The sequence below is a fragment of the Hoplias malabaricus genome, chromosome 1, assembly GCF_029633855.1.
Source record: "Hoplias malabaricus isolate fHopMal1 chromosome 1, fHopMal1.hap1, whole genome shotgun sequence".
Taxonomy (NCBI): Eukaryota; Metazoa; Chordata; class Actinopteri; order Characiformes; family Erythrinidae; genus Hoplias; species Hoplias malabaricus.
Genome location: NC_089800.1, coordinates 36267867 through 36280623, shown reverse-complemented (window position 1 = coordinate 36280623; position 12757 = coordinate 36267867). Strand labels below are relative to the sequence as shown.

Below are 12757 nucleotides of genomic sequence, written 5' to 3'. Positions count from 1 at the left end.
ACTTTCAACTTCCAATGATAATGCCCACATTCAAGATGTAATTACGCATGACTTAATGCCTTAATACTCATTACTTAATACCACTACAGGTCATTAGTTACTGCATTTACATATGATTATGTGCCCCACCAAGTAAAGTCATGACATAATACATATTTATAAGTCATCAGTTAATATATTGATATATCATTCATTTACAGTATGCATTAATAACTGTTAACATTGTGTTTATCAACGTAAAGCATTTGCTAAAATACTATTTCCAAATATGTTTCTTAGAATACAAAACATGAGGTAATGAAGACAATGTAACATTTTTTACTTTTTATTTACATTTTTACGTCATCTGTCATTCAGAACACAGAAGTTATTCTTGTACTATACAGAAAATACCTGTAAACTTGCACAAATTATTTGGTAGAAAGACTCATCTTTAAACAAGAAACTATGGCTAATCCTTCTGTACATTCTCAAACATAAAAATGGTACCTTTATGCGTGTGAAAAAAACATCCAACAATAAAACACAAATCACAGGTAACTTATTCAAAGCCTGCATTATAAACATGAACATGGTACCTTTACTTCAAACCAGTGAATGATTATGGCTATGACAAAACCTGCATTTCAAATAAAATAAAAGATAACTCCTTCAGTAGGTTCTTAAGAACTATGAAGGGAATTTGTCTTTAAACAAAATAAACAAAAAAACAACAACATTTTTTTACTTAAATCAGACCCATCAAATAAAACATTTATTTTCAGAGACAATCTTCCAAATGCACTTAGTTTCCTTTAATGTCAAGGAGATCCCCTCTCTCTTTCAGTGCACTTATCCTGGTTTGATTTGGCTCAAGTAAACACTGGTCTTCACAAAGCTTAGCAAACTTTTGCAAGTTGCTACCCTTTTTGAAATTAACTCTCAAGGCACGGAACATTTCAGGATTAACCACTGCCAACTCTGCTATAGAGACCTGGTTAACGATTGTGTTTCTGTCCACATGTGTCCTGCAGTATGCCTCCGTCTTCGTCAAACCTTGCTTCACCCGCTCCAAAACTTTGTTGTACCGCTTGATGGAATCTTCAGGTGTTCTCACTGAAACATATGTAAACATACCCAACACACACACACAATGTACAGTTATGATTTAAACAATTGTAAAATACATGACAGTGACTTCTACCCATTTTTAAACTGAAACAAAGAGTCCATGCTAGGTATGCATGCTATCCCAGAAATGTATTGTATGTTCTGTGTCTCATTTGCATTTTAAGTTGTATAGCCAGAGGTGTGTAGTTGAAATCATGTGGAAGTTATGATACACTTTATTGCAAAATGCATTAGCTTGTTACTGCACTGGTATGCAGTGTAATGCTGGAACAGTAAAGGGCCATCCACAAACTGTTCCCACAAATTTGGGAGCAAAAAATTGTCCAAAATATCTTGGCGTGCTGAAACATTAAGTGTTCCTTTCACTGGAACTAAGGGGCAGAGACTAACTCCTGAAAAACAGCCACACACCATAATCCCCCTCCACCAAACTGTACATTTGGCACAATGCAGTCAGACAAATCCCGTTCTCCTGGCAACTGCCAAACTCAGACTCGTCCATTGGATCGCCAGACGGCGAAGCATGATTCACAGAGAGTGATTGGAATACCTGAATTCAATTATTTGGATAAGTTAGTGAATACTTTTGGCAATACAGTGTATTTTATTACCTCGTTGATTTTATTACTGAAATGTACCTGCTGGACTAATCACAAAATCCAAGTGATTACAACAAATCTTTTTATCCGGAACTTTTGTAAACTACCCATCTCTGGTTATAGCTCAGTTATTGGCAATGTTAACATACCTCGGCTGAAATAATCAGTCTTCAGTTTCTTTGATTTCTTTTTCTTTTGCTTCTTCTTTTTGAGTGAGGCCTCTGAATCCTCTGAATCAGAAGACTCTGATGAGTCTGTAGAAGTTGGGGTATGCTGAGGTGCAGACAACCAAAGAGTTGATGGCTGAGGTGCTGCAGATGACTGGAGCTGATGCAAATCACCTAGCTTCAATTTCAGAGCTACGACAGAAAGCATTTAAATTATATTGGGTTTTTGTCCAACCAGCCATCTACACTTAATACTATTATTAATGGTCCTTATGATGCATCATTCTTTAGTTCATGAAACTAATACAAACTAAATGCAACTTTAGAAACACAATCTCAGAAATTTGCAGTGGAATGGTCATTTCAATTTTAATTCTTAATGCAAACATGCCATTAAAACAACTGTAACACCCGGTAACAGCAAGATTCTCCCTCTGCATCATTTTTTATGAATTATTGTAATGTTTTATTTTTTGCTCATCCAATGATTTATCAATTTAATAATTGATAAGCTTTCATGATTAAGGCAGTGCATTCTGACTAATTTTGATATTTGAATATCTGGAAAGATTAATGAACAAATTTCCAGTTCAATGCAAGCAAAGAAAAATGGCAAAAACATGAAAATATGTTTAACCAATCAAAAATAATCATATTGGATATGTGGCGGAGACTCCCACTTCAGGTAAAGACTGAAACAGCTAACCTGTATAATTCTGGACATGGACTCATCTTCGTCTTTTACACAAAGAATTTTCTCCATAATGAACAATGTGCCAAAATGTTATTTTGTCAGAGAAATATATTTTCACTGTTTCTGGACCTAGCTAATGTAAGCTAATGTAGTTAGACTAGTTACCAATAAAGCTGGGTTAGAGCCTGATGTATTCATTATCTTTGCATTCTCAAACAAGTCTTAACTACACATACTTGGCAATGTGTTTGTGACAACTTGAACAAACATGTTTACTTATGTAATAAACTCAAGCTAAACCTTCAAAAGTGGCATCACTGAATTGGCCTGCCTAATTTCTCCATTTCCTATGATGAAACATAACCCTGTGCACGAATGTCAGCCACAAGTGATGACAAGAAGAGGATAAGAGCCATGAGAGAGGGTGGGAAGATGAGGAGAGACATGAGTGGCACCCAAGCCCCAAGAACTGCTTCCCGAGTCTTGCTTCCAGTTTCACGGCAAGGCCACCGTACAATGTATGACATTTTATCCTATAGGCCAAGCAGAAGACTGGGGGTAGCAACAGGGAGGCAAAGCAATGGACGGTCTTTCCCTCTTGGCTAAGGTGCTCACAATGTCCTAAATGAGAGCCAGCTGATGCTGGTTTGGCTTGGGTAGCATGAGTGCCTTTAAAAGAAGCAGAGAGGTAAGAGCAATAAAAGCACATACTGACAAGCTAAAACGCTTGTGTTTAAAGAAAACACAGAAAAGTCTAGGTAGAAGCCATTAAAAAATGGCAGTTTTTTTTGGTTTGGTTTCTTTGTTTTGTGTGTGATAATAAAGTTAAAATGACCGTTGAAACCCACAACCCTAACTCCAGTGTCCTTCCTCCTCCCAAAGTAGCACAGGCCATGCTACAATTAGATATTCAAATATTATAAACAGGTAGAATGCACATTTTGAGGGTGCTGACTTGGAACGCAATAATTTACATAGTTTGCATACTTACTGTCCTCAAGCCTCTCACGAAGATAATTTCTTTCTTCTACTAAGGATGCAACCTTTTCTTCCAGACTAATGATCTTCACCTTCTGCATCTCTAGTGACTGTTTTGCGTTTTGAAATGCAGATTGGACAGTAGGAGCAGCTTGAAAATCAAATCAGAAAAAGTCAGGAATTTCAGTTTTAGTTTTTTTGCTAACATACCATAATGAAAAAAATCATGTCAAGTATACTATTAAAAATGATGGTCATTCAAGGGTCCTATAGAAAAGTAAATGGTTCTATATAGAACCATGAACACTCAAAGAACCCTTTGTATGATTAAAGGGCTCTTCAAATTTATGGAGAATGTATTGCAGAGTGTTTGATACAGAACCTTTTTGAAAAATGTTCTATGTAGCACCAAACAGTGTGTTGCTATTGTTACGATGTCATGTTTTTAGTAATAAGAACCCTTCTCAAAAAGTTCTATAACAAACCCTTTACAGCACATTGTCCATCAATGTGAAGAACACTTTCATATTGCAAAGAACCCTTTAATTAAGCAAACAATTGATTTTAAGAGTGAAATTAGGTCACTAGTCAAATTATCTGCTATTATTATATATATACTATATATTATAAATTATCTGTTATTTCCAGCATGAATAAACATACAAAATAAACACATATAGTAATTCCTACAAAAAGGTACTGGCTTCCTTGCAAATCAAAATGCAGATTATGTTAATATCTTCTCACAATACAAATTCACTTGTTCTATTAATTTCATATCACCGTCTTCTAGGTGATCAACTGAGAAAATATACATACAAGTTTGACTTTCCTTCATCTGTTCTACAGGTTCAGTGGTTATTGAATGATGGTCCTTAACTAGCACAAGGCATAAACATGAAGATAAAACATTTAAACAGTAACCTTTTGCATCCTTTACAATTATACTAGCAATATTTCCAAAATTCATCTAATTAATTTCAGCAAGTAACTGTTTATATAAATAACTTCCTTTGTACATTTGTGCATTATATCTTAATCTTTAACAAGAGAATGAATTACAGGGTTCCCACCCATATGTTATAATTTGGTGGCACAACGTTATGTGGTCAATGAAAAAGTATATTTTGACCATATAAAATGCGCAATTATGAGCGCTATAACAATGCAGAGAAAGTGAGTAGCAACAACAACTCTACAGTAGCATCAAAACTACTACACGTAACTAGTAAATTTGTGTTTGCTGAGTTTGCTTCCTCTTAGTTTGAAAGAATGCCTAGATGTGGTTACACCTCTGATTCATCTAATGTTTACTTAACAGGTGAGTACTGAGAAAATTTTTAACAAGACGTCATGTGTTAAAGTCTTGGTGTTTTTGCTACAGTGTGAGAAACACTAAAATATATATATTATGTGTGTCACAATGGACAAAAACATGTCATGGAGTTAATAAAGTGATATTATATTAAACTGGCCACAGTTGTCTATACTGACTAAAAAAAATCACACTGCTCTGAAATACAGAAAATGCCAGTACGTTTATCAGCATGTTCTGCAGTCTGCTTCACCGCTTTCCTCCCTGAGGTGGTGGGTAGATCTGAAACAATTTAAAATGTACAAATATGTAAAACAAACACACACAAAAAAAAACACTATTATTGTTTTTATTATTATCAATGATGGTGTGATTATTTGAACACTTCACCTAATTGTGGATTTTTGATAGTTTTAGAAGAACGGCTGCTAATTCTTACACAGACTGTGAGTCTCAAACAATTCAGCATTTTTACTCTTGTTGGAACCATATCTTGAAAAGTTGTCTTACTAATGCTGCAGTGTTAACTAACTTTGACATCTGTGTACAAATCAACTAGGTGAAGAAACTGACAACCACTGGATACTGTTAACAGGCTCTCTTTATCTGATCTTATTTCAAAACTCTATATTGGTACTATAATCTGTCATTATTAGACTAGCCTGACAAAATCAGCTGTTAACAACTAATGATCAATGCTAAATGAGAGCAGGTGAGATAACAAGAACTTACCAGCTCTCAATCTTAGCATATGTCTTTTTTTTGTATATTTTATGAATGCATATTTTAACTGTCTCTAGTCTTGACTGTATTCCTAAACAAAAAGAAAGTGTATAGCCTAGTGTCACTTACAGAATGATTCAGAAAAGCTTCCAATAAATAAATATTCATCATCATCATCATCATCATCATCTTTTCCGCTTTTCCATTTCAGGGTCACGGTATAAATAAATATGTTTAAAATTTATTTATTACTCAGTATACTATTGTATTATACAAAAATTCTACCGGCAACATTAAAATTCATTCAGCACCCAAACCTGCCAAACTAGTCCGCGGGAATTTCACTCCACAAATCTAGCTATAAAGATTTGCAGTCCAAGACAAATGCTATGCTAACAATAAGCAAATTTAAGTTAACTTACCCGGTTCTAAAACTTCTTTCCGAACATGTTTGGGGGCAGGTACCTCTGCAGTATGTAAAAAAGACAAAAAGAAATGAGGTTAAAATAAGTTGGGATGCTGCAAGCTGTAACTACATGCTAAATACCCTTGGCTAGAAGCAAATATTATAATTATAATTGAAAAGTTTATGAAAAACTATTAAAAGTGTGTATGCAAATATTAAAACATTTCTAAAGCTACAACACACCAAATGGAAAAGTAAACAAACATTAGCAGTAGTATACAGTGGCGTGTTGAACATTCCATCATGTCCAAAGCTAGCTAGCTATGTCAGAATTAACTAGAACTAGCTGGAGAGTTTACAATTTCAGACAAGCTAAGCTACTACGTTAGGAAAAGGGGAAAACACTTTCAAAGTGTTGTGTACTCTACGACAACTTATGACACAAATTTCACTCGTTTACTAACCATATACATCGCTGGTATATTTTGCTGACGCTTTGCCAGACCGTTTTATTCTCCTGCTCGCCATTTCCTCACTGCACTCCGCAGGAACTTGGCGCGCTTCTGCTGCGGGGCGTACAGTTTCTAGCTCACTTTTTTTTTGTTGCGGGGGTTCATGATTGGTAAAACAGTGGCGGGTTGTCTTTCCAATCGAATATGAAGCTCGGGTGGGTCTTGGAGATCTTTGGTGTTATCCCAGTTTGTAAAAACTTCCAGAGTAGGTGCCGTTCCATTAATTTGTACTTTTCTTAAAATATGTATAATGCTTACACTCCTCTCTATTATATCAGTGGTACGCACGCCGGGGTTTCTCTCCTGCTTTAGTATAGAACGTGAATGTAATGAACCTAACCAGAGAATTATTACATCTTCTAATTCGTGTCCCTGGTAGAAGAAACACTAAGCTCATCAAATGGCTGCAGAAAAGAAAGCTGCTAGCAAATACAGTCAAGTGCCCAAGATGTAGTCAAGATATGAAGATGAAAAAACGAAATGATACCTCAGATGGCCTTGTGTGGTGAGTTTTCTTTTTGTTTTAAATATTACTTTATTGCTTTTTTCTTCTATGTACTAGATGGACATTAAGAAAATGTTGTGGTAAGCTACCGTTTTTTAATAAGTTAATTAGGAATTTTATGAATATGCCTTTACCTTGGTGTACCTAATACATAGCTAGTAGTTAAATTAAAATTTGCAATATGTAACTGTAACATCAAACTGCACCCAACAGGGTAAAAAGAAAATCAAGTACTGACACTTTTCATATGCAGCAAACCCAACAAGCAAAAACACATGCTTTGGGTCTGTTTTAGATGAAAATTCTAGTGTCTTTAGAGCAGTAAAAGCACCGAATGCTATATTTTTTTAATGTTATATATTGACAGCTAATTTAAAGATTTTTTTCTACATAAGGTTTATTTAAGCAACACTCAAAATATAATTGTTTTTGTATTCCCATCATGAATTTGCCCAGCATAAGAGACATGTAAGTCATGTGTACATATCCTCATTCCAATAATATATTATATAAACTGAATTTAAGTACCTTGTGCCAGAAAGTATCCCTTATTTTTAAATCCATATGTTGACAGGTATGGTTTGCAGTAGATTTTGGATCATTTAAAAGTTCTGTAAATACCCTGATATTACAAGGAACATATACATTATATAGTGAAACTCTGGAACTGAAATGCAAAAGCTCATTTTGGATTAAATAAATTAATATAAAAATGTATAATTATTTGTAATTACATCTTTTTATTTTTTACTATACCTTTAAAGGGAATGCCGGCATAAAAGTCATAGAGGCAAAAAATACAGCCGGACTCTGAGAGTGGGATTTTATTTTGAAAAATCCCATATCAGCTTGTTGTCATGGATGACATATGTTTACAGGTAAGTCTAAAATAATGGAATGTGTAATTCAGTGATTTGATTGTAATAGATGTTGACATACAGTACACCAAAACCTGATGGTTAATCTTTCACACTTTCACATACTATTTTCTGATTAGTTTCTGTATAGTTTATATTAAACTCAAACTATTGTTTCTATAGTGTAGGAGAACAGTCTTTGTTTAAAAATAAATATACACTGCTCAAAGTGGAGATGATAAAATGGATGAACAAAGAATATAGATATTTGTATATTGTAGCAATGTAATGCAATCCATAAATTCAACCTCACCAAAATGTGACTATGTTGGCAATGGAATATATCTGTTCAGTGGTTAGAGATGAGTTTTTCTGGAGGTTTCTTAGTGTCATTTTTTGGCATTGAATTTTGGGTTTCTCTAACATAAAAAGTTTACTTTGAAAAATCACACATGAACATTAAAAATACCTGATGAATGGACTTTGCAGGTTCTCTCAAGGCTTGCACCTTAGGCAGGTGGACATGATGCAAGACGGAATTGCAAAAAGCTCTAGGACACTGTCCAAGATGGCTTCGGTTCTAAGGAATATCTGCCACCGTGCAATGAAACGGTATACCAGAAAACATGGGCAAATAATTGGAGGTGAAAGAGAATTTGCTGTTCTGGATGAAAGCAACTTTTGCCACAAGCGAAAGGTGAGTGAATGAGATTCATCTTAAACTTGGTATATTTATTTTTCTTCTTATAAGACTTGGGGTAGTTTTGCTAAAACATATTTGAATACCTTGAATATTTGAATACATTAAATTCATAGGTCAGGCCTGGTGATCATAACAGTCAGTTGTAACAGTCCCCAGTGATGGTAAACTAGGGCTGTAACTATGCATTGAGATATTGTGATGAAAATGTGCATTGTAGAGGTGTAACAGAGTCTTGTGTAGTACAATGACGTTTGAAAAAAATCAGCACCAATCACGTCCAGCTCTAGAGTCATTAGAATGTTGTGTAACAACATAATTGTCATTATTTTTCATCATTCAAATTTTGTTCAAGATACTGTGAGAATACCAAATTTTGGAGCCAGTATCATGAATTGAATTAAATTGTGAGCTGTATTGTTATACTCCTAGTAAACCTAACTTATTGCTGGTTTAAAAATGATTTATTTATTTATGTATTTCATGCAAACTCTAGCAAGACACTAGTATTTACACATATTAACATATCAGACATGTTCTACGTGCTACGTGAAATTAAATCTTACATTAATACCATAGTTATTGTATCTAACATATGAGATTGCTCTATAAATACTGTTAAGCTGTGCTGATTGAATATGGGAGCTGCATTCTAGGTTCTGGGAAAAACAGTAAGTCAGGTCTTGTAGGTGAAATGTAGGTTTCAATAAGTTATTTTTCTGGAAACAACAGCAAATGTACAGAGATAAGGATAATAGCACTTGCAGCACTTTTTTTTTATTTTAGACAGTTTCAGACATGAGAGTAAACAGTAAAAATCATGCCTGAGTTGTTGAATAAAAGGCAAAGAAATAAACCCACCACTCAATCGTCCAGTTTGGTTGTAAAAAAAATTTAATCAGTCATAACAAAAATCATGAGCAGTGTATCTTTGTACATCCCTAAATAAAGATGAATTAGTTCGTTTTTATTCACTTCCAAAAGTCCTGCCTAATGTTTATGACTGCACAGAGAGTTTGTCCCAAAAAGTACAAACAAAAACACAAGAAGTCACTCTGGCCTCAATCCAACAGGCCTACATGATCTTAATCCATTAATAAAATCTTATTCCAACAGTATGGTCGAGGAAGGATTGCCCCCACTTGGAGGAGAAAGAAGTGGGTGTTTGGTATGCTTGGTGTAAAGAGGGAACAGCGCCATCCAGTCTTGCGCCTTGTGAAGAGAAGATCACGGCATCATCTTGTTCCGATTGTCGTTAAACATGTGCATCCAGGTACTACACTGATCAGTGATGAATGGAGAGCGTACCCAGAGGTGCTTTGACGGTATTGGGCTACACACATTTTAGCGTTAATCACTCTCAGTGGTTTGTAGATCCTCACACTGGAGCCCATACCCAGCATCTTGAGCGAGCATGGTTGACCTACAAAACAAGAATCTGGAGGCTACGAGGCAACAGGACAGAGCAAATGCTAAAACAACACCTTTCAGTCACTGAGTGGACATACTGGCTAGGTGAGAAACATAGACATGGTCCCCATGGGCGCTTGCTTAAGGATATTAGGCATCAGTTTCCTGTGTAAAGATGGAGGATTCTGAAATTGTGGCCTCTTGAATAATTGGCTTTAGTATTTCTAATAACTTAAACAATTAACCTTTGGTTTTTGCTTTTTGAAATGTATGACTTTTTTACATTATTTAAATGAATAAAGGCAGTTATGTTTTATGTTTGAGAATGTACAGAAGGATTAGACATCATGTTCATGTTTATAATGCAAGCTTTGAATAAGTTACCTGTGATTTGTGTTTTATTGTTGGATGTTTTTTCACACGCATAAAGGTACCATTTTTATGTTTGAGAATGTACAGAAGGATTAGCCATAGTTTCTTGTTTAAAGATGAGTCTTTCTACCAAATAATTTGTGCAAGTTTACAGGTATTTTCTGTATAGTACAAGAATAACTTCTGTGTTCTGAATGACAGATGACGTAAAAATGTAAATAAAAAGTAAAAAATGTTACATTGTCTCTCAGTTCATTACCTCATGTTTTGTATTCTAAGAAACATATTTGGAAATAGTATTTTAGCAAATGCTTTACGTTGATAAACACAATGTTAACAGTTATTAATGCATACTGTAAATGAATGATATATCAATATATTAACTGATGACTTATAAATATGTATTATGTCATGACTTTACTTGGTGGGGCACATAATCATATGTAAATGCAGTAACTAATGACCTGTAGTGGTATTAAGTAATGAGTATTAAGGCATTAAGTCATGCGTAATTACATCTTGAATGTGGGCATTATCATTGGAAGTTGAAAGTTGATTTTTTTATTTTATATGAACAGTAGCACTTCTAAAGTCAAGAACCACATGAAAAAGACCTGAAACTGAACTCTTGTCATTGACATGGAACACAACACCAGAATGAACTATACATCAGAATGGTACCAACAAGGTAGGTGTGTAAAATGGTTACCAGATTATAAATAAGGCACAACTTATTACACATACTATATGAACCATGAGGGCCAAATTTTGAGATATTTTTTTTTAAACAGAAACAAAAACCTGTGACTAATTTTCCTTATGGTTATTTTTTCTGCCATGTTACTCTGTAAGTGGGTTAGGCTAATTATTTAATTAATTAATATGGCCAATAACAACCCTAAAGTCAAGTGACTTTATATAAGTAATTACAAAACTCGTAATAAACTCATAATAATCACTTAATCATTGCTTATGTCCCTGGCTATAAATTTGCCTACATCAATGCACAAAGATATGTAACACACAGTATCCAAATAGATCCAATATGTAAAGGGTGTTAATTAATAAGGCAAGTCATAGTGTTAATTAAGAGATTGAATTAACGAGATGTTGATACTTAATGTTTACCCTTGCTAATGGCGATTTATGTATGAGTAATGTGGTCATTAATGTATATTCTTTGTTAGTTCCTGATATATTAAGCATTAATGTATGTATTAATATACTATGAGGAGATCATTCATGACGTATTAATATATGCTTATTTGTGCACCCGTATTGTAAAGTGTCTCCCCTAGTGTTGAGAGAGAAGATGGTCTTAATGACAATTCTCCTCCACCTGACAATGCACAAATGGGGGTGTTATTGACCCAGATATCAATATAAATCGCTTAGACAGATTCTGCACCACAGAAATTAGAAGAAGGATAAACTTTTCCTCTCTAGGTAATGTTGATAGTTTTGCTGAATTTTACAATTATGTTCTTGAGATTTTAAATGAAATTAAATGAAATGTTGCCAATGATGAAATAGGTGGTCCGAGTGATTCACTCAATATTTCGTCGTGTGATTAGATAAATGATGGGGGTATCGATCTGAAGTCCTTTCTGATGTTGTTTGAACACCATTCAGAGTAAATTTGAAATACTTTCCGATGAAACTTTACAAGTAGTTATTCGGATTGTGCATGCTCCTCAGGGTGGAGGGAAAAAAAGCTATCAGGTATCTTCAGCACAGATTTTGTTCAGAAAAAGTTGAAACATCTGTATGTTTTTCACAACAAAGATAACCTCTGTTTTGCCTTATGCGTTTCTCAAATATTGAATCCTGATAAAAACATTTTTCAAGTAGAACAAATAGCGAGGCAATTGCAACATGATGTAGGATTATCCACAGATGAAATGGTTAGCTTTTCACAAATTGCACGCTTTGAGCAACATTTGAACTGCAAAATCATAGTGTTGTACCAAAGTGATGAAAAGAAGGGTTATAGTTTGTTTCAGAACACCAACATGCCTCATGACAACACCATTTACTTGTTCTTGCATGAAAACCATTATTACGGGGTCAAAAATCTTAAAGGTGTATTAGGTACATCCTATGTCTGTCCTTACTGTTCCTCAGGGGTCATACAATGTGATTTTCATTGTAATGTATGTCTTGACAAAGACTGTCCTAAACAGCCTAAAAAGACTGTACAATGTGAAGATTGTCTAAGGATTTGTAGATCACAGTATTGTTATGATAAACATAAAGCAGTGATCGATTCAAGTGATGACCAAGCTTTATGCAAAACTAGATTCTAGTGCCCTAAATGCAATACCGTGCAGGATAAGGGGAAAACTCCCCAAAAAAAACACAAGTGTCATGCAAGTCGTTGTAAAAACTTTGGAGCCAAAGTTGATTCAG

General features: G+C 34.6%; 1 protein-coding gene and 1 pseudogene across 2 annotated transcripts; one reads left to right on the top strand and one right to left on the bottom strand.

Moving 5' to 3' along the window:
* Positions 1-346: 346 nt before the first annotated feature.
* Positions 347-6841, bottom strand: LOC136667062 (chromosome partition protein Smc-like). 2 transcript variants are annotated; one of them, XM_066644990.1, is made up of 7 exons: positions 6457-6841; positions 6009-6053; positions 5086-5145; positions 4368-4427; positions 3562-3699; positions 1859-2068; positions 347-1095 (listed from the first exon to the last, which is right to left on the bottom strand). In XM_066644990.1, the coding sequence occupies exons 1-7, from the start codon at positions 6518-6520 to the stop codon at positions 785-787; spliced, it is 888 nt and encodes a 295-aa protein (XP_066501087.1). In that variant the 5' UTR covers positions 6521-6841; the 3' UTR covers positions 347-784. The 2 variants fall into 2 exon arrangements, with proteins under 2 accessions (XP_066501087.1, XP_066501088.1); XM_066644991.1 differs by lacking the exon at positions 4368-4427.
* A 610-nt stretch (positions 6842-7451) lies between these two features.
* Positions 7452-10152, top strand: LOC136710594 (uncharacterized; annotated as a pseudogene).
* Positions 10153-12757: the final 2605 nt, after the last annotated feature.

What these genes read in the sequence shown, in the direction of transcription:
- LOC136667062 (XM_066644990.1), bottom strand. Translation starts at nt 6,520, where the DNA reads ATGGCGAGCAGGAGAATAAAACGGTCTGGCAAAGCGTCAGCAAAATAT. An exon ending in GAAAGAAGTTTTAGAACCGG is followed by an intron (nt 5,146 to 6,008) that starts GTAAGTTAACTT and finishes AAATTGTTTCAG; the next exon opens with ATCTACCCACCACCTCAGGG. An exon ending in GACTGATTATTTCAGCCGAG is followed by an intron (nt 1,096 to 1,858) that starts GTATGTTAACAT and finishes CATATGTTTCAG; the next exon opens with TGAGAACACCTGAAGATTCC.